A 21,564-nucleotide genomic window follows, 5' to 3' on the forward strand; every position below is an offset into this window, starting at 1 on the left:
TCTTCCGGATATCTACACTACAAGAAAACCAGGAAATAGTGACTAAAAATTCAATCACTGACTAAAATCGACCACTAATCGAAATAGTAACTAATTAAGTGACTAACGAAATCGATCACAATTTCCTAGGTCATTGATTTATAGTGATTGAATCAATGACTCAATTAGTGAGTGAATTTGTGATTGAATATGTGACTAAATCAGTAACCGAATATGTGCTGAATTTGTGACTAAATCAGTGATTGAATCAATGTCCGAATTTATGACTAAATCAGTGACCAAATATGTGATTGAATTTGTGATGAAATGAGCAAATCTATTATTGAATTTGTGACTGAATTGGTAATTGAATATGTGATTATATCTATACAATGAAATTGGTCATTGATTTTGCTTTTCAATTTCCTTTTTTAAATAATATAAAGCTGTTAAATGTTATATATATATATATATATATATATATATATATATATATATATATATATATATATATATATATAACATGATGCGATATATTGCACAATTTTATCATAGTGAGACTAGTTTCACATAAATATTTTTCAAAATAATACAATTATCCAAACAAGGTTCATAATGTTGTTACATAACTAGGGTTCAATACAAACAATACAATACTAATAAGATAAAATCTAGATAAGGCGCATAAAGTTTCAAATCATATTTGAGGAGGTTGAAAGTTCATATTTTTCATCAAGAGATGCAACATTTTGTATTTTGTAGAATTTCTTTTCTATTATTGAACATTCTATCACGAAGATTATCCCTTTCAGTTTCAACACAACACCAATATAATTATAACATTTCACCTCAAATTAAGTTAACTCCCATTCCACCATCATTGTAGATGTCACAGTAGGCTCATTTTAAAATTAAGTTAACTCACTTTCTAAATTATATATCTCTAAAAGTCCAAAATTTCTCTTACCTTAGGTTCTGCAGTAGACGCACCTCATTTCAAGGCCTAAAATGATCCAAAGTCTTTTATAGAAAGCTCAAGAAACAAACTGTAGAATTACACTGACAACAATTAGATGTGTAGAGATGATATCATCACAAATTTCATTAAACAAAAAGCACATAGATTCTCAAAATGGGCTCACTTACTCCTGACACAAAGTACATAACAACTCCTCTTCTTAGTGTCACACCAGAACATAAATTGGTTTTTTTTTTTCTACAAAATCATTGTCCAAAATTACCAACTTTCCATTGACAAAATTGGTGGATAAAATCCATTTCCCCTCCCTTGAATGTCACTAGTGCACACTAGCAATTAAAACCCGCTAGGACTTAAAACATGGTACACTAACCATAAAGCAACACTAACATTATAAGCACATTTGCCTAATATATTATGAAAAGTTCAATAAGTTAATTACATTACAAGCACATATGCACATTCATAAAACTCCCGTGATTATAATCTATGGATAACACTTGGATGGCTCTAGTAACACAAGAAAACCCAAGGCAATTCTCCCTCTCCCTTTGTTGCTCACTGATCTTTAATCTCCCAATAAAAAATAAATTAAAATTGAAGTAACAAAAACCCAACTAAACTATATTGAATCCTATCTCATAAAACTAGAGCAATTATAACAAAATAGAAAAAAAACTTGAAATGTAGTGCTACTCTACTGGACAAATCTCATGCTTTTATATCTACAAATTTTTATACAAGGTAATTCAATCCATCCAACGATCTCATCAACACCAAAGTCATCAAAATTGTAATTTGGAAGCTTAGTGGGTAGAAGGAGTAGCATAAACAGTCAGTGAAGCTCATACTATTATATTGAAATGGCTCAAAGATTACGTATTTCCACTTTCTAATACTTCTTTCTTAGTGGGTAGGAGTAGAATAAACACAATGAAACTCATGCTATTATATTGAAATTAAGCACTCATCATAAAAGCAAGGTAAAATAAAAGGAGAATAAGAAAAGACTCAATAATAATGTTGTACCCAACAATGCTACCACAGTGACTTATAACCACAAAGACCCATAATGATGAATGTAGAGAGTTGAAATAGTAGCTCCTGCCAAGCAACATGATGGTCCACTTTGATGTAGCAATACCTACATTAGAGCTCCACTAAAAGACATTATGGCTGAAATAGTGTTATAGAGCATAAATGGTCTATACACGCTAGTTTATGAATCTGGAGACTAAGGGCTAAAAGTGTGTGTCAATTTAGAAAATTTCGGGTGAGAATGTTTGGCCTTCGTAGTTGCAAGAATGGAGATTTAGGGTCGAAGAGATAACATGTTTAAAAGTGTTTATAAACAAACCAGCGTGTAAGATACCCTGTCTGAAATTTTTTGTTAGGTAGGGAAAAAAGGGAAAAAATAGGTGGGAAAATAAAAAATAAAAAATTAAAAATTAAAATAAAAATAATATAATAAAAATTAAATAATACAGTGACTGATTTGGTGATTATTTTTTGTAACAAAAAATTCAGTCACTAAATCACAAAAATAATTTTTGGTTACTGATTCAGTCACTGATAGTGACCAAATTTTTCGATCACTGATTTCAGTCACTATTCACCAGATTTCTAGTATAAATCGTATGACCATGGTTTTTTCCCATCACTAGTTTGCTTTCTACAACGAACAATACGACCTCGCAAGCCCCATCACTGTAATCGAGAGTGACACTAACGTCACCAGTGGCCACCATTGCCACCTCCAATGCTTTCCCTATTTCCTTCTTTTTGTTTCTATATTTCTTTTGAAAAAAGGGGTTTCCTCTAATGGTGTTTTTCTTTTGGGATTTCTTTGTTGATATATAATCTTGATGTTATGCTTAAATATATAATTGGAGTCTTTATCGGTTATTTAGGTCATCACGTGTTGTATATAGGGATAGCAACGGGACATGGACGAGTTTCGCTATCCCATACTCATCCTAAAGAAAAATTTATCCTCATTCTCATGCCCAAACTCAACAGGTATGAAATTTTTGTCTCATCCTTATCTGTACTAGGTAACGGGTATACCCTCGTACTCGTGCCCGTACCCATGACTATTTTCTTACTCTTTCAATATCAATTAATTTTTACAAAATAGTAAAAAATTATTGCAAAGGAAGCATAATATTATCAAATATTCAATATCAAAAGGATGTATTATTATTTTTTCAATATCAAATATTTGGAAATAAATTATAATTGCATATGTTTCAAATTAGAGTACCAAATAAAATTTCATGAGAAACAAAACATTTATTAAATTTCCAAACATTAATGAAACAAAGTTGATAAAATAAAAAAAAAATACTTTCCTCGAATTCTTTAAAAAGGTTCAATTTAAAAAAAAATCAATTTAGTCCCTTTATTTAAAATTTTGATTCAATTCAATCCTCATATTTCTTAAAACGATCCAATCTTGTTCTCTCCATTTTCACACCAAAATAGTAATGAAGCTTAATTACAACTTTTATTGAATGTTGTAATTAAGCTTAATTACTAATTTGGCCTCAAATTGAATATGACAAAATTGGATCGTTTTAGAAAATATGGAACTAAGTTGAATCAAAATTTTAAATAGAGGGATTAAATTGATTTTTTTTAAATAAACCTTTTTAAACAATTAGAGGACCAAATTGAACCTTTTTAAAAAATGGGATGACTAAATTGAACCCAAAAATAACGTGGGACCAAAATGAACAAAAGTAACAAATTAGATGACTAAATCACTAATTAAGACTCACAATAAACAACAAATAAAAATGTTAAAAAGAAGTATAAATAATTAAATGTGTCTTAGAAACAATGTGATACATCATTGAATGAGATCGCATGAAGAAAAACAAATGTATAATTAACAGTATGATAAAATAAAAAATACCTTAGAGATCTAACAAAACTTTTCAGATATCAAACTAGTAGAACTGTTGAGAGATAATGAAAATTATTTTAGCAAAACAAAGAGTACTTCAATTTAAATAGAAATTAAACATATAAGAATAAAGAAGATATTTTTTATATTACCTAATAAATGAATGATTTATGCTATTAAACACTTAAATTGAGAGTTAAACATTCTCATATGAAAAAATAAACAATATATAAAATATTTAAAAGAGTAAAAATATTCAAATATAAGACATAAAAATATTTAATTTACATATATCATTTGAACATAACTCCACAAAGGTTCTGATAAAAGAGAAATTATTTTAGATATTTGGATTGATTTTATGGTAAGCCAAACAATTAAAAAAGAGAAAAAAGTATGCACCTTAAGGAAAAAGAAAGGTTATAAAACTAAAGATTAAGAATAGCACACACATGCATACACATAAACTACGAGTATTTTAGTAATTTAAATAAGGACGGGGATGTGGGCGAGGATGGATATTAGGGCAGGTATAGGGACAAGGGTAGGGCAAATATGTACATACACATCCCCATACCCAATTGAAAAAATTAGGTATTACCCATACTCATACCATTCAATGCGGGGATTCCCTATCAAAACATGGATGAATTTTGACAGTACCCACAAGGATGAGTTTATTTGTCATCCCTAGTTGCATAGAACTTTAGGGATCATCAATGTGAGAAAATAAACTTTTGTCTCAAGTGAGGGAAGCTAATTTTAACTATAAAATGTTTGGTTTCATTTTTTATGGTTGGATTTGTATTGATTTGTGATTGTATGATCAATTGCTATGTTTGTTTTGTTATTAGCTAGTGAAATGAGATGATGGATTAGTAGTGCATGTCTATGTTTATTTTGAATTATTAGGGTTTCTATGATTTGCATTGTGGGATGTATGATTTAGGTTGAGATTATGAGTTTAACATGAATATGGTGTGTTAGTGAATTGTGTGAAGCGTGAGATAAGCTATTAGGATGGTTTGTATTGCCAATTTACAAGACTTTGGCATCTGCGTTATGCATACTCACTAGGCAAGTCCCTTACATGCCAAACGAATGCGAAAAATGAGTTTGACAGAGTCAGGGGAGGTATGCTCATTGGGTGAGTAGACTCTCATTGAGCAAAAGCCAACCTTGAGTTTGGCAAAGAGTTAGGAAGGGCGGCTTGTTGAGCGAGTATGTTCTCACTTGGTGAATTATCATGTATTTTGTTCTAGTGCTAGACTCGCTAATCGTTGAGCAAGGAACCTCCAAGAGGAGCTCACTAGGCGAGTGATTGATCTTACTAAGCGAGTTTCACAGTTTTAGAAAGATTTAGATGCATAATAATCTATGAAGTAAATTGTGGGAAAATTATTTATGAAATGAGATAAAGATTTCAAGGAAGTGAATTCAAGAGAAGTGAATGAGATATATTGTTTTGAATGTTGTGATTTGTTGTATGGCAATATTATTCATAAGAATGAAGGGTATGGTAAGATAGTTTATTGTTATGCATTGGTCAGGACATTCATTTTGAAATCATCCTTATACTCTACTAGATTGACTGACTTAGAGGATGGAGTCTAGGTGGTGAAAAGTGGAAGAGGATTTTATAACGAGTTTTGGGATCGAGGGCCCCTGTTCTATTAAGCTATAAGTGAACTTACCTTATCATGAGGGAGAAGGAATAAAGTATCACTACTAAATTGTAACACTTACGAATTTCTTTTTATATGATAGGTGTAAGGCTTTTAGAGTTTGAGTAAATGATAAATTCAAATAATTGAGTCTAAATTATATATATATATATATATATATATATATATATATATATATATATATATATATATATATATATATATATATATATATGAAGAAGAATATGAAAATATTAAGAAAGGATGTGAAAGTTTACACAAAGATTTATAATAGTTCAAATAAAAATAGATCATTTACATAGTTTAGCTCTTCAACCTTATAGCAACTGAAATTCAATATCTTTATATGTCAATTACAAACACTTAACATATGTGAAGCATATACAAGATAGAAACAAGTAATAAAGATAGGTAAGTGAACTTTATAGGTAAGTGAACTTACCTTATCATGAGGTAGAAGGAATAAAGTATCACTACTAAATTGTAACACTTACGAATTTCTTTTTATATGATAGGTGTAAGGCTTTTAGAGTTTGAGTAAATGATAAATTCAAATAATTGAGTCTAAATTATATATATATATATATATATATATATATATATATATATATATATATATATATATATATATATATATATATATATATATATATATATATATATATATATATGAAGAAGAATATGAAAATATTAAGAAAGGATGTGAAAGTTTACACAAAGATTTATAATAGTTCAAATAAAAATAGATCATTTACATAGTTTAGCTCTTCAACCTTATAGCAACTGAAATTCAATATCTTTATATGTCAATTACAAACACTTAACATATGTGAAGCATATACAAGATAGAAACAAGTAAATCAACTCCTTAACACACTCGAGGAGGATATGATCTAGATCACACTAAGAGGAATACAATAAACAATTCTTGAAAACCTTCAAGAGGATAACATTTCAACCCTTGAAAACTTAAGAGGAAATAATGTGGGATCAACCCAACAACTTGATAATGAAAAGAAGTTACCATGTACATAAACCACTTGTGAAGTTTAAGCAACAACACACAAACTTTTAAGACTACAAAAAATTGTGTTACTTTTTGAGACTAAAAAACAATTGAGTCTCCTCATATAAAGATAAGTAAGAAACCTAGTTCAATGGACAAAGCAAAGACTTCAAAATCGACATGACCCAAAAATCATCAACCGTAAACGTCATCAATAAACTTTGGACTTCACGTATAATGGGAGATCCTTAAATTTTTGCATAACATATGAGGTTTAGATTCTACTTGTAGCTACAAAATGTCTGACACACATGCATTATAAGTTCTTCATATTCTTTACGCAAGTAAAGAATCTCAGACACACGTGCATAAAAGTTCTTCAGGTATTATATGCAACTAAAGAATGTCAGACACATGCATAAAAAGTTCTTGTTGACTAAATTGAACAACTTTCGTCTTATTGCAATAAATGAATGTTTAACACAAAATGCAACACTAGATTCCTCCATTAAAACTTTCACATATAAAGACTCTAATTAAAATTTAACCACTATGATCATCTATGATAGCTTCTCTTACTTTAAACTCTATGCTCTTGACAAACACCTAGCTCAACACGAGGAACACCTAACATCTGTAAGCTTTGATAAAAACGGTTCAATTGGGACAATTCTTAATCTTCCAACCACTAAAAAATAAGGGAAAAAGGTAAAAAATGGAAAGAAACTTAGATTGAAAATAAAAGAGACAGATACATGAGTAAGTGAAAAAAAAGAAAATAAATACCTGTTTTTATTTTTAACTTGTAACTGATCTTGTTTAACTTATAAAAAGGGTCAAATAGATTTAAACAAACTCTAATATTTAAGAAATTTGTATGTAAAAGCGTTGGAAATTCAAGTGTGAGAATAAGTCCCACATTTAATAGATATGAAAAAGTTGAGCACCTTATAAGAATAAAAATCCACACTTTAATGGTGTGTTTGGATGAGGCAATTCAAGAAGGTGATTCATTTATTTGGAGAATTTGAAATTCTTTGTAATGAAATGCTTTGTTTGAATAGAGAAATTAAAAAGCATTTAAAATGCATGCATTTTTTGAGGTATTTCAATTAGCTAAATTAGAAGAAATTCAAATACACTAAAAAAAAGTGGAATTTGAAATTCTTCTCTCTCAACCCCAAACGGACCTGGCAAACCCGACAACCATGATAGGTTGGGCTCGCCAAACGATCTAGATGGATCAGACCAACCTGGCAACATAGACGGTCGGGAGGGCCCGACGACCTAGACGGACCGGGGTGACCTGATGACACATATTGGTCGGCCATGCTTGATAACTCAAACAGGTCGGTCAAGCTCGACAACCCACATCGTCCGGGTGGGCTCGAAGACAGACACTGGTCGAACTGACCTGACAACCAAGATAGGTCAGCGAGTCCGATTACCTACACAAGTTTGGTGGGCCTGACAACCCAGATGTGTTAGGTGGACCCAACGACCTAGACGAGCCCGACCGGTCCGACGACCTAGGCGATACCGACCAGCACGATGACCTTGCCAGGTCGGGTCGACCCATTTGTTAGGTTTTACATAGGGGGTTTCACTGGGAGAACAACACCAATGAGATCTGAGCCTAACCACATAAAACACTGACACCACTCTCAACCCAAAACCTTAAGGCAATGAGTTTATAGGTCTTTATTCTTATATAGTGCTCTACTTTCTCATTTCTGGTCAATGTGGGACTTAGACTCACACTTGGATTCCTAACACCATTGACATAGACTTGCCGAGTGTGCCCGATGACACAAACGTGCCTGACAACCCAGATGGGTCAGATCGACCTGACAACTTAGTGGGACGAAGTCGGGCCAACAACCTAGACGAGTTGAGTCGGGTTGGGTGTAACATCCCTACTGGATATTACAAATTTAATTAAAATAAAAAAGGAATATAAATAACTTCATTTAATAAAACATCATTTCCCAAAAACGCGAGAAATTTTAAACTTTTATTTATTCCAATAATAATAATCCAAAATCCATGGAATATAAATAATATTATAATTATCCAAAAGTCCAGTAATATCAATAGTTACAACTGATTTGAAATCATAAAACAATATAGAAACTCTGAGAAAATTCCCAAGCTAGCCCATGCTCTGAGCCTATGCCTCACCAGGATCACCTGCAATTTCATCTGCTCTCGTGTACCGCGTACACGATCATCGTCAAACACAAACAGATAGGGTGAGTTAATATCAAACAATCATATGTATATAAAAAAAATTATATATCCAATTAATTATACTAAAGAAAATTCCCTTCCTTCATCCCACATGACCACAACCATATTTGGATATCATAAGCACATCAAAGGAAATCCACTCTTTGATCTCACATGGCCACAACCATGATTTGATATCCAGAACCATCAAAGGAATCTAATCATTTCCTTCCACATGGCCACAACCATGTTGACCGTGTTCTACATCTTCTTGTGAGTACCTCAAGATGTCTTGCTACCTCACCTATCGGCCATAACCGATAGAGCACGTGCGGGAAACCATGCTACGGATTACACACCGTAACACCAAGCGGAGTTCCCAATACGAACATAGTCCGTAGCGTCCTAAAACTACGTAACTCGTCACCTATTTACTGAGGAGGATAATCTATCTGGACCCATCCGTACTGGCCACAACCAGCACACTCACATTGACAACACTCGCCAACCTGAGCCACAACTCAAGAGTTCCTCGTGTTCATTCGTTATCCCAAGCCATAACTCAAGGGAGGACATTCTGAGCCACAACTCAGAGAATGTCACGTGCTTAACCCCTATCCCGAGCCACAACTCAAGGAACACCAGCAAACCCACCTTTGAGATATCTTAGAAGTCTTGTAGACCACACATTGTGAATCAAACACAAACCAACCTGATATAGCATTATCGATTGCCTTGAAACACAACATTGTACTCCTCTTTGGTTATGCTAAAAGCCTTCATCCAAATACCCAAGCATATCTCACTTAAACTAGGCTCACTCGCCTGATCAAGCAAGTTGCACAATAGCAGTCCACGAACTCTCGCTTGAGCAAACTTCTTCTCGCTTGGGCGAGACCATCCTTCGCCTAAAACATCATGTGCCTCTCCTAGGCGGCAAGTTTAACCAGAACCCATCATCCATCGAATTTTCGCTTAGGCGAGGGTCTCTCGCCTGAGCGAGACGCGCTTTCGCCCAGCAAAAGCTCTCAACACTATTGAGTTCTCGCTTAGGCGAGGCACATTCGCCTAAGCGAGATGGCCTGTCGCCTAAGACCAAAACTCTCTGCCTGAGCGAGACGCTCAGACAGACACAGACTCGACTCTTTGCTAATCTCGCCTAGGCGAGCCTGGCTCGCTTGAGCGAGAATCGCAAACTTCCGCACTGTTACGCAAACATGCACAAATCACATCCCAAAACAACTCTAAGCAATTGAAAGTAGTGCACAAAGCTTATGGACATAATTTGGACCCACTATGATCTTCAAAATCCAAGTTGAACCATAAACAACATGTACAGTGCATAAACCCCTCATATTCATACAATTGGTAAGAATTTCGATAAACAATATCAAAGCACCCAAACCCCTAATTTAGATAATATATAGCACGAATTTCATGACATACAATTATAAAAATCATGCACATAAAACAACAATACGAAAATTTGGTTCAGCTCCCCTAACCTGTAATTTTCCTTGCAAAAATTGTAATGCTATAGCTTTTCTTTTTGATCCAAAAACGAAATCTCCCAGTGCTCCCACAATTAGCCTTAGACAGTCTCTCAATACTCTCCAATTCGCTCTCCTCTCAAAAGGTAAAATAATAATACTACAGAAACCTTCTTTTCACCTAAAATTGGCATTTTATAGGTGTCTTAATGGTAGGTTTAAGTGCTAAAACGAAAATAAGCTTAATGGTGGTTTAATTGCTATTCAAGGACCATTATTTAATTGCTAGGGTTTTTCTAAGCCTTTTCACATTCAAGTCACAACTAATTGTTAGCAAAAAGAAAGTCAAATTTGGGTTTATCAAGGTTCAAACCCATACCATGCTTGTCATCAAAACAAAACACAACTACTCAACATATTCATGTTTCGTGATAATCAACACATAATTGACATACATAGGACTTGAACACACATCCTCTCAAACAATCAAGTACTCTTAACCATTTGTGCTAATACTTTTCCATATCACATCAATTATTATTTAATGCCATAAAGGGTCCCACTACCTGTATTTATTAATTACTTATTTAGTTAATTAATTAATTTTCTCGGGTCTTACACTGGGTCGACGAACATGATGGGCATGACCGGTCCATATGGGCTGTCAGACTGATCAAGTTTCTTTGGATCGTCGAGTAGACCCAACCTTGCCTGTTTGGGTTTCTCGGACCGGCTCAGTCGTCGAGTCGGCCCGATCCATTTGGGTCGTCGAGCCCGTTTCCAAATTTATCATGAACTCAAAACATAATTAAGCCTAAAATAAATATTGTTAAAATGAAATTTTATCTCACAATAAATTCAATTATTTTATCCAAACTAGAAATTGAAATGTAAGGTATTTTAACTTTTTTATCCAAACAAGTTATTTAGAAAATGAAGAAAATTTAATTGTAAACAATTCAAATATAATACATTTAAATTTTTCAGCATTGTTGAAATGCTTCATCCAAACACAAAGTAAGATTTTGGTGTAAATTTCTTTTGTAAATTAAACTCAAGTCTCGTTAATATTATGTCTCTTAGATAATCCTATAGCAAAATAACTATAAAAAAACTACATATTTTCTTGATATATTTTTGTTTTAATATTTAAACAAAATTTCACTCGAGTAACTTGGGTAAATATAATTATGAAAAAAGAAAAACATTACATACAAGTTTTCTTAAAAGGCCAATTTGGTTCATAGAAGGAATACAAATTTGTTTTTGGAAGTTATTTGGTAAAAATGAAAATGAAAACAGGTAATGTGACAAAAAAATATAAAAAAATCACAAACAAAATAACATAAATGTAAGATATATCTAATTAAATATGAAATATACAATAACAAAATTATTTTAATTATTTAATATATATATATATATATATATATATATATATTTGATGACATTTTTCTCTATAGGAAGAAAAGTTATAATGTGAGTTACACACATTATTTCCTTAATCATTGTTCCACACTTTTATACAGAAACTAGATAGATAAAAGAAAAATATTTCTATCTTTCACGATCATTTCTTTCCCCATTCTTTTTACAAAAATTTACATATAATATTGTAAATGTTTGATCAAAGTTACTTTATAAATTAGAAAAATTAATTTATAAGTTTATGAAATATTTAATCAAATACATTATTTATAAATGTTTAAGAAAAATCTATCCAAATAAAATTTTAATATCTGTTCATTAATTATTAATTATTATTTTTGTGGATGAATATTCATAAGTTATATCGAAATGATTTGACAAATACATTCATATAAATGTTTAGGAAAACGATTATCCGACAAAATTTGAATAAGTATTTATTAATTATCAATTTTTGTGAATGGATAGTTAAAAAACAAGTGATGATGATTTGTAAGATTAAGCTAAAAAGGAAGTTTAAGGATTGTAATTACGACAGCGCCACCGATTAAAGAAAAGGCTGGCCTCGTTGATTTCTGTCCGACAGTAGAATTCGAAGAGAGAGAGAGAGAGAGAGAGAGGACTAATTCAACCATTTTCAGTGATTCACGGTCACACCTGCTTGTAGTCATAGTGAGAGAAAGAGAGAGAGAGAAAAAAAGAGAGAGAGAAGAATACCAGAACAGAAAACCGCGCAAAAACTAATGGCGAGTTTTAGGGTTTTGTGAACCTACTGCGATGGAAATGCCTGCTAGAAGATCCAACTACTCGCTCCTCAGCCAAATTCCTGATGACCAGTTCTCTGGCGCCTCCGCACCGTCCTCTTCCGGCGACGGAAAGACAGGCCGTGCCGGCAAGTCGGACCGCGTCTTCGACTGGGACCTCGTTGCCGATCACAGGGCGGGTCAGCAGGGGGCCAACCGGATCGGAAACCTGTACTCCTCGATCGGCCTGCAGAGGCAGTCCAGCGGGAGCAGCTACGGCGAGAGCTCGCTATCCGGCGGCGGCGACTTCTACGCTCCGACGCTGTCCACAGCGGCGGCCAGTGACGCTGACGCCTTTGGTTACCTCCACGACGAGCGGAACAAGTTTTCCGAGGCTCCGGCGAGGATCGCGGGCTCCTTCGGGAAGAGCTGGGCGCAGCAGACGGAGGAAAGCTATCAGCTGCAGCTCGCGCTCGCGCTGCGTCTCTCGTCGGACGCCACGTGCGCGGATGATCCCAATTTCCTCGATCCGATGCCGGACGATGGGGCCTTGCGGCTGTCGTCATCGGCGGACGCGGTTTCACATAGGTTTTGGGTACGTTGATCCTTGTGCCTCTCTGTTTTCACTTGGATTGGATTGTGGTTGGGAATTCCGGTGATGGATTTCGCGTGAGGCGTTCTTGAATAGTGTAGAGGTGTGAGTGGGCATGGGTCTATTTTGACTCTGATAAACCTTATTAAGTGCATTGTAACGTAGCAAGAGGAAGCTGCAGTGGTTCTATGATTGACGTGATTCTTCTGCAAATTGTTGAGTTTATATTATGTAGGTTTTGAGTCTGCGCCAACTGGAGTATCAATCAAGTGGTTGATGGTTGCAAACTTTAGAATTTCATTCAGACTGCGGGTCCTTTTCCATGAGTGACTGGAGGAGTTGTAAAATTGTAGTTTGAATGGAAGGAAGGGAATTGCATTAGTACATAACTGTTTGAAGTTAAATGGAGTGGAAGGAAAAGTTACTCACTGAAAGTTTAAATAAAATAGTCAGTAAAAGAAATTAGTTAGATATGAGCAGGAGTAATTAAGGGGAAAGGAGGATATATCTTGTATCTACTGTAGATTGAGCTTATGCTCTTTGTTAAGGGGAAACCCTTGTAGCAAAGATGTTTTCCTATTTTCTATTCTTTTTATTCCATTTAATTCCTAGCAAAAATCTTCTTTAGAGGCTATGTATTCTTTGTCTCAAAGGACATGGATTTTGAATTATAGTGTTGAAGTCTAATGGGTATCAGGCTCCTTTATGTTTTTCTCTTCTACTCTTCCCCTCTGGCATCTGCTCCTTGGGGGAAACTGTTTGACAATTGCTGTGAATTTTGGGCTGGGTATCCTCTTACTGTGTGGCTATCATATTTTTCCTTCTTGAGTTATTTTTCTTGTTGTTGCACTGCATAAAAATTCAATAGCGAAAAATGTAATGTTTTAAGGAGCTTCAGAATGTTAAATTATATATCGGCTCCATTGTGGGGGAGCAGAGGATACTTGTTCATTCTCGAGGAAATTGCCACAAAGTAGTACTATTGTAATTTCTCAGAGATGAAGTTGAAACCTGATTCTTAGGTTATATGAATTAAGTTTAAGAAGAAAAATTTCCCTCCACTCTTTATTCTACTTTTATTTTCCTTTAAAAATTTTCTCTAGTTTTTCCTAGAAAGTTGAGGAAGGAAACTGGAAAATTTTCATTTTGACAGACTTGTTGCACTTGTTGATATTTGGTAGACGTTGATTTTGTGTCTTATTAACAACATGCACCAGGTGAATGGCTGCCTGTCATATTCTGACAAAATTCCGGATGGCTTTTACTTAATTCACGGGATGGATTCTTTTGTCTGGACTGTATGCACTGATCTGCATGAAAATGGCCGAATTCCTTCAGTTGATATGCTGAAGTCTGTGAATCCCTGCATTGTTTCTTCACTTGAAGTAGTTTTGGTAGATCAACGCAGTGACCCCAGCTTAAGAGATCTGCAAAATAGAGCTCATAACATTTCTTGTAGCAGCATAACAACATCAGATGTTGTAGATCAGCTCTCCAAGCTGGTTTGCAACCGAATGGGGTGAGCTTCCTTGACATTCATGGATTGACCTATTTAACTTTTTTACTGGTCATGTCATTCTAACTGTGTTTTATTGCTGTAACAAGGGGATCAGCTTCTGTTGGGGAAGATAACCTTGTTTCCATCTGGAGGGATTGCAGTAATGATCTTAAAGATTGTTTAGGATCTGTTGTTATTCCAATAGGTAGTCTATCTGTCGGCCTCTGCAGGCATCGTGCTATATTATTCAAAGTAAGGCTCCACTTTCCTTTGGAGTTAAGGGTGTGATTGTGCATGTTGACTTTTCTTTTTGCTGCTTTAGTGCATGCAATTGTGCTTAAGTTGTTTTTTAAATGACCTGCTTTATAATCAATATTTTCAGGTACTAGCTGATGCCATCGATTTGCCATGTCGAATTGCAAAGGGTTGTAAATATTGCAAAAGGGATGATGCCTCATCTTGTCTTGTACGATTTGGGCTCGACAGGTATGTGCTCTATTGCCAAACACATTTTTCTGTTTATGAGTAGAGCTGCAGTGTTAAAACTAGTATCCATGAGTTATGATGACCATGGAAAAGGACATTATTCAAATGGTTAAGTTTTATGTGAGCATTGTATAGATTAACATTTTAAATATATGTTTCTTAAAAGCAATGTTCCTTACACCTCTCATCTGACATAATTTGAATACAGGGAATATCTTGTTGATTTAATTGGAAAGCCAGGACACTTATCTGAGCCTGATTCCTTGCTCAATGGTCCATCTTCCATCTCATTTTCTTCACCCTTGCGCTTTCCACGACTTAAACCAGCTGAACCTACCATTGATTTCAGGTCACTGGCCAAACAGTATTTCTCGGACTGTCTGTCTCTTGAACTCGTCTTTGACAACAGTTCTGCAGGTTATATTCATATTTCCTATTATTTTATGATATTCTGTATCTGGGAATGCTTTGTTGTTGTTTTCACTTCTTGAAAGATCCTTGTAATGGCCTATTGTTGCAATTATTAATAATTTAAAATGTAGGTCTCCCTGATCTTTTTTGTTTTAATTTCCATTTTTTAATGAACAATGAAATCATTTGCTTTAAGCTAGTTACTCTGTGATAGGGATGGGTGCCCAAGAAGACCAAAATTTGGAAGGTTTATGTTAAATGAAAAATGACGGGCTGCTACTATACTTGGTCATCTGAGTATGAAGAGTTAGTTACGTATTGTCATAGAGCCATAGATCCCCGATAGGGGGATGGTCATTAGGAGGGGAGAGTGAGGAGTTAGTTTTTGCAATTAGTTTTGGCTTTAAGTGTAGGTGAAGAATATATCGTTTCTGAGGAGTAGCATTCTGCTCTTGAGTATCAGTTTAGGGTGTTAAATCTGCGATTCCTGCCATAGTTCCATTCTGATAGTTTAATAATTAAATCAACATCTGGAATAGTGCTAAAAAGCATGTTCTTTGAATAAATGTTCATGCTGCATGCGGGACATTACTTTTAGTTTTTCTTGCTATCCTCTAAATTTGAACTAGGTGCCAGTATAGAATACCCTATAATTTTTTTTACATGAGCTGTTGCCAATGGAAGTTCTGGATTCTCGATTTCAGAGCAGTTTGATGGGAAGTACAAAGACAGGAATAACCCGAGGCCAATTTCAACAGACAGCAATAGAAATTCCCATCTTCCTCTCCATCCCCAAGATTCTCATCCCAGCACACGTGAACAGTTTTCTGAAACATATGTAGCAGGTAATGCTCCTCAGAACATTGTAGACTCGACCGTGGGAAAGTATCCACCACCAGTAAAGCATAAGCGTCCTGTTGGTATACCAACCCCTAATGATGACATGATTGAGGGCAAGAGGTTTGTTGAAGGAAGTCAACTAATTCCTAGCAAACCTACTCGAGAGCTTACACTTGACATGGAGGATTTGGACATCCCATGGAGTGATCTTGTTTTAAGAGAGAAAATTGGGTCAGGTATATATCCTCCTTTATAACGCAATTTTTGTTTTTAAAAGTCTTGGGGACAAAAGTAGCCATACTATTGGACAGAAAAAAGAGAATATAAAGTAATGATAATAGAAAAAAAGGAAACCGAAAAAATGAAGCCGTCTCAGTTGTGCAGTCTCCAATCCATATGCACTTTTGATCTGGGTCTTTCATAGGGCTTCATGGCTAGATCACTAAATAAAAGAATTCAAAATGTAACATCCAATCGCATATACCACACAACACAATTATTTCTTCTCCCAAACCAAGTTAATAATCAATGTCTTCTAACTAAAGGAGCAGTGTTTAATGAATCAGTAACTTGATTTTTCTAGTGGCATGATTGTAATTAATATCTGTAGTTATTAAATTGAAAGTGGTTTTTGTATTTCAGGTTCTTTTGGCACTGTACATCGTGCTGAGTGGAATGGCTCGGTAAGCCACTCTCTCTCTCAAATTGGTGCTGTATAAATTGGCCAGCATGTGGTTGTTTGAATTGTTCCTGTTAAAATTTCAGGGAATGAATGAAAAAGAAAAAGTGAATAGAGAGAGAGTAATAAGATGCTGTATAATTGATATATTGTTATATGATACACTGACCCTTAACTAGTTTTCTTCTATTTATGCTTAATAATATATGCCAAAGACAGGTATCGTAAAACTGATATAAACAGAAGTCCAGCCCAATGTTACTCCTTACATAGTATTATTAAAGACAATCTTTATTGGCTCCTCTAAATGTACATCTAGGACAAGCCCAGCCATCAGTAACAGTATACAATTTCTATTTTCCAATTGAGTTGCGCATCAAAAGACCCGGAGTTTATTTGAAAAAATGTCATCTGCCAAGAGGATTAGGTGTTTGTTGCTCATGGAACTATTTCCATCAAACATTTTATTCTCAGGAAACAAATGGAGCCTTAAATACTGTTGCCATAGTGTTAGATATTTTGGGCTTATGTTCTTTTGTTTTCAAGTTTTTTTAGCTATATCTGTGTCATCAATTGGAATGCAAATGCGTTGGGGCCATGGGGGTTATATATTCTCAAGGAGGATTGTGCATTTTCCAGGATTGGTTCATTGAAGCTTGAAACAGAAATAGTGTTTCACAAACAATTTTCTTATGCTTCCCTCGTCCTTTCAACCCTGTTTATCTTTTAGTTTTTCTGTTCTTACATCCTTCAAAACAATCAATTGCAGGATGTTGCTGTGAAAATTTTGATGGAACAAGATTTTCATGCTGAGCGCTTCCAGGAGTTCCTGAGGGAGGTATTCTTTAAGTCCTAACCATGCATCATATATGTGCTATTTAGATTTTTGCTTGCTGCTCATTTGAGCTCTGTTTTCCCTTCTCTTGTAGGTTACAATAATGAAACGTTTGCGGCATCCAAACATTGTTTTGTTTATGGGTGCAGTCACTCAGCCCCCTAACTTATCAATCGTCACGGAATATTTATCAAGGTTGTACTCCTTTCCCTGTTCTTCATTCTTTTCCTTGAAAGAGTGAAGTTTTTTAAGGCTATAGGATTATAGGATATTTGGACCTTGAGATTCTAAGAGTTTTTGACGGAAGTGCAGGGGTAGCTTATATAGGCTGTTGCATAGATCTGGTGCCAAAGAGGTGTTGGATGAGAGGCGTAGGCTTAGTATGGCTTATGATGTGGTATGCATTTAGAAATCTATTGTTTCTGGTTTTTATCATTTTTTGAAATCGAAATGTCATAATATTTGTATTCTTTGATTAACCATGTTATTTTGTTATTTGCAGGCAAAGGGGATGAATTATCTTCATAAACGAAACCCCCCCATTGTTCATAGAGATCTGAAATCTCCAAACCTTCTCGTTGACAAGAAATATACAGTGAAGGTAGGAATGAAGTTTTCTCTAATATACCAAATACAAATAGTCTTAGAGTTTCATATAAATCATTTTATCACCCATGGCAGTAGAATTCCACTTCTCTTGCAGATAGCCTTGCATTGATACAATTCTATAATTAGTCACCACCTATGTTTACATCATTTTTGTTCTAGCATAGCTTGAATGTAGTAAGATGTTATATTTGCTCAGTTAGTAGGAGGGCTGGCTGTCTCAGGTTTCTTCTGGGACAGAGCAACCTTCTCTCACCTGTCCTTTAGAAATTTGTATGTCATCCCATTAGGAAAATGACACTTTTTCCACATAGCACGACTGACTGCTCTTTTATATTTTCTAGAGAGATGGAGCTAGACGAATAAGCTATTGATTTGATTTTTTCTTGAAATAGTAATTAATACTGTTTTTCTTGGTACATTCTACTAAAAATTTAGTATTTTGGTTTCACCCGTATACTTTTGAACTGGTGGAAGATTGAATTTATTTCTGAAGCTACTCTATTTTGATAGGAGCCAGCCTTTTCTGCTAATTAGTTGTGCTTGTTTTGGTGCTAATTTGTGAAGTTGTTGAAACGCCATTTAGTATGATAACATGTGCTGTGTGTTGGTAACAATTTGTCTTGGCCAGCTTTGTTTATTGGGGTTAGTGAGTGGGAGGGATTGATCTGTTGTCTTGGACATATATGGAGGTTTTCCCCTGTCTAAATGATATTGGCTACTTTGTAGGTTTGTGATTTTGGGCTTTCCCGTCTGAAGGCCAATACATTTCTCTCATCCAAGTCAGCTGCTGGGACTGTAAGTTCTCATTTGCTTCGGAAATTTTTACTTTGCACTTCTTATGTTTGAGAGGTACATTTAATTTTTCTCCTTTTCCTCCCATAGCCTGAGTGGATGGCTCCAGAGGTTCTTCGTGATGAGCCATCAAATGAGAAGTCAGATATTTACAGCTTTGGTGTAATCTTATGGGAGCTTGCAACATTGCAACAGCCATGGGTTAATTTAAATCCTGCACAGGTTTGTTTTATAATAACTGTTATGCATGAAATTGCTTCATGTTTATGCTACTTCTGTTATAATTATATTGCTTCAGCATTTATGAGACTTGTGTGAAATGAATGGCCGTATTAACATGTAGTATGCAATTCGAGTAGCATGTGGCGGGGAATACAAATCTAAAAATTATTGCGATATACTGGTTGGAGCATGTATTGGACAAGTTAAAAATGATGGGTATACTGTGAATGTTGTGGAAGAACGGATGTTTTTTTTTTTTTACTTTTGAGTATTATCCCAATTCATGGTGGTCATTCATTGTTATATTATACTTCATTTGGTTGCATTTGCATACACAGGTATAAGTGTAAAAGGACACTCCAGGTTTAAAGAGTGATCCGGGCGAAGGGTTCACAAACTATTATGTTTCTATTACATTTATTTATTTATTTATTTTTCTTCAACGTTGACGAATTCATATTGGCCTGCAGGTTGTGGCAGCTGTTGGCTTTAAGGGAAAAAGGCTTGAGATCCCACGTGATGTGAATCCCCAAGTAGCTGCCCTAATCGAGGCTTGCTGGGCCAAGTGAGTTCAGATGCATTTTTGCCTTTATACATTTCAATGAAATATTCTATCAAAATGGTTTATTGATATTCACTGTTTACTACAGCGAGCCTTGGAAACGACCTTCTTTTGCGAGTATTATGGATTCTTTGAGGCCATTGCTGAAACCCCCTACACCTCAACCTGGTCGTCCGAACATGTCATTACTCAGCTGAATGGTTGGAACACCAAGTAGCTTTTCATGCACATATGACAGGATTTTATCGATCTTGATGTCTAACAAGATTACACTATTTTTAGTTGTCCTAGGTACGTCCCGAATTCCATAAAGGTTTTCTTGCCAACACTAAATCTAGATGGGACCTAGTATTTCTCAATCTTAGCTTCTGCTTTGGGTAAGGGGAATGACCATCGATTTTCTAGTGGAAATATTGATTTTCTCATTATTATAATTGGAGCTGGTAAGAGAATTAATCATACTAAGCCTACCTACAACTCGATAAAAAATATACTTAAAAGTTTATCTTTATTTATTGTGTCCTTGTTGATCGTGTGACTTATCTCGTGGTCAAACTAATGCTTGTTCGTGTCTTTTGGTTGCAGAGTCAATTGTATATTTCTTTAATTCAGGTTTAAGAATACTGATTTCCGACCCAGAGCAAGGATACTCCATCTTTATTGTTCCGACATATTGTTTGATTAGGTGATCTTGTAATTTTACTGAGAAATATTTTATTTTTCTCCTTCCATAGTTTTGTATGTAAAAAAAATTTCCCATTGTAATTACATTCAGTTAAATGATAAGCAGCTTTGCCGGCGGTGTTCTACATTTTTTGTTCCTAAACCAATGAATAGACTCTGTATGTACTTGAATCAGTTCAGTGGTAGGAGTCCTTTCAAACCAACTGGTCCCCCCCTTCAATGTATTATTTTCCTTGGTATTATTAATGTCTTTCTGCCCCTCGTGCTGGAATGCACACGACTCAATTGTACCCACGCCACATTTTTCTTGAGTTATATAATTGCTACTCATTCTAGAATTTTGAGAAAAAAAAAAAATCTGTTAGTTGGAAAAATCGTTTTCCTTTAAATTGGAGTATAGAAATAAAGAATACGTGTTAATGGACAGCCTCAGCTTTATCCAATTATCCACAGTTTAAGATTTTTACACATAAATTGAGAATAATATTAAATGTGTTTTTATAATATAATTTTACTAAAATAGTCATTTTCTCAAGTAGTGGTTGAATAATTAACAGATATAATATTCAAAATTCAGTAAGATTATTGAGGTAGGTTATTTAAGGGTAACTTAGGATAAAAGTAATCAGTGCCTTGTAAATTTAGAATACAAGTAATTTGTTTTGGGACAAATTGTAAATGTAAAAATTTGAGGTGAAAGAAGTATAAATTATATATTTTCAACATAACAGATGTTCGAATAAGAAACCAAGAAACATGAGTTTTTTGTAAGTTGGAATTCATTTATGTATAAATTAACCAGGAAAAAAATCATGTGCTTTATATAGATTTCTACGTTTAATCTATATGCAAATTAATTTGAATTTATAAAAGAAAAATAGTACCATTCAGCAGCCAGAGCCGAACA

General features: G+C 34.6%; 1 protein-coding gene across 1 annotated transcript; it reads left to right on the forward strand.

Annotated features, from left to right (window-relative positions):
* Positions 1-12,258: 12,258 nt before the first annotated feature.
* Positions 12,259-20,799, forward strand: LOC114190971 (serine/threonine-protein kinase CTR1). The gene is made up of 16 exons (XM_028080072.1): positions 12,259-13,042; positions 14,257-14,558; positions 14,645-14,789; positions 14,920-15,023; positions 15,232-15,440; positions 16,139-16,510; positions 16,917-16,957; positions 17,723-17,791; positions 17,883-17,983; positions 18,101-18,185; positions 18,291-18,389; positions 19,124-19,192; positions 19,280-19,411; positions 19,882-19,976; positions 20,062-20,264; positions 20,559-20,799. The coding sequence occupies exons 1-15, from the start codon at positions 12,482-12,484 to the stop codon at positions 20,168-20,170; spliced, it is 2,493 nt and encodes an 830-aa protein (XP_027935873.1). The 5' UTR covers positions 12,259-12,481; the 3' UTR covers positions 20,171-20,264; positions 20,559-20,799.
* The last annotated feature ends 765 nt before the right edge of the window (positions 20,800-21,564 follow it).

The sequence above is a fragment of the Vigna unguiculata genome, chromosome 7, assembly GCF_004118075.2.
Source record: "Vigna unguiculata cultivar IT97K-499-35 chromosome 7, ASM411807v1, whole genome shotgun sequence".
NCBI lineage: Eukaryota > Viridiplantae > Streptophyta > Magnoliopsida > Fabales > Fabaceae > Vigna > Vigna unguiculata.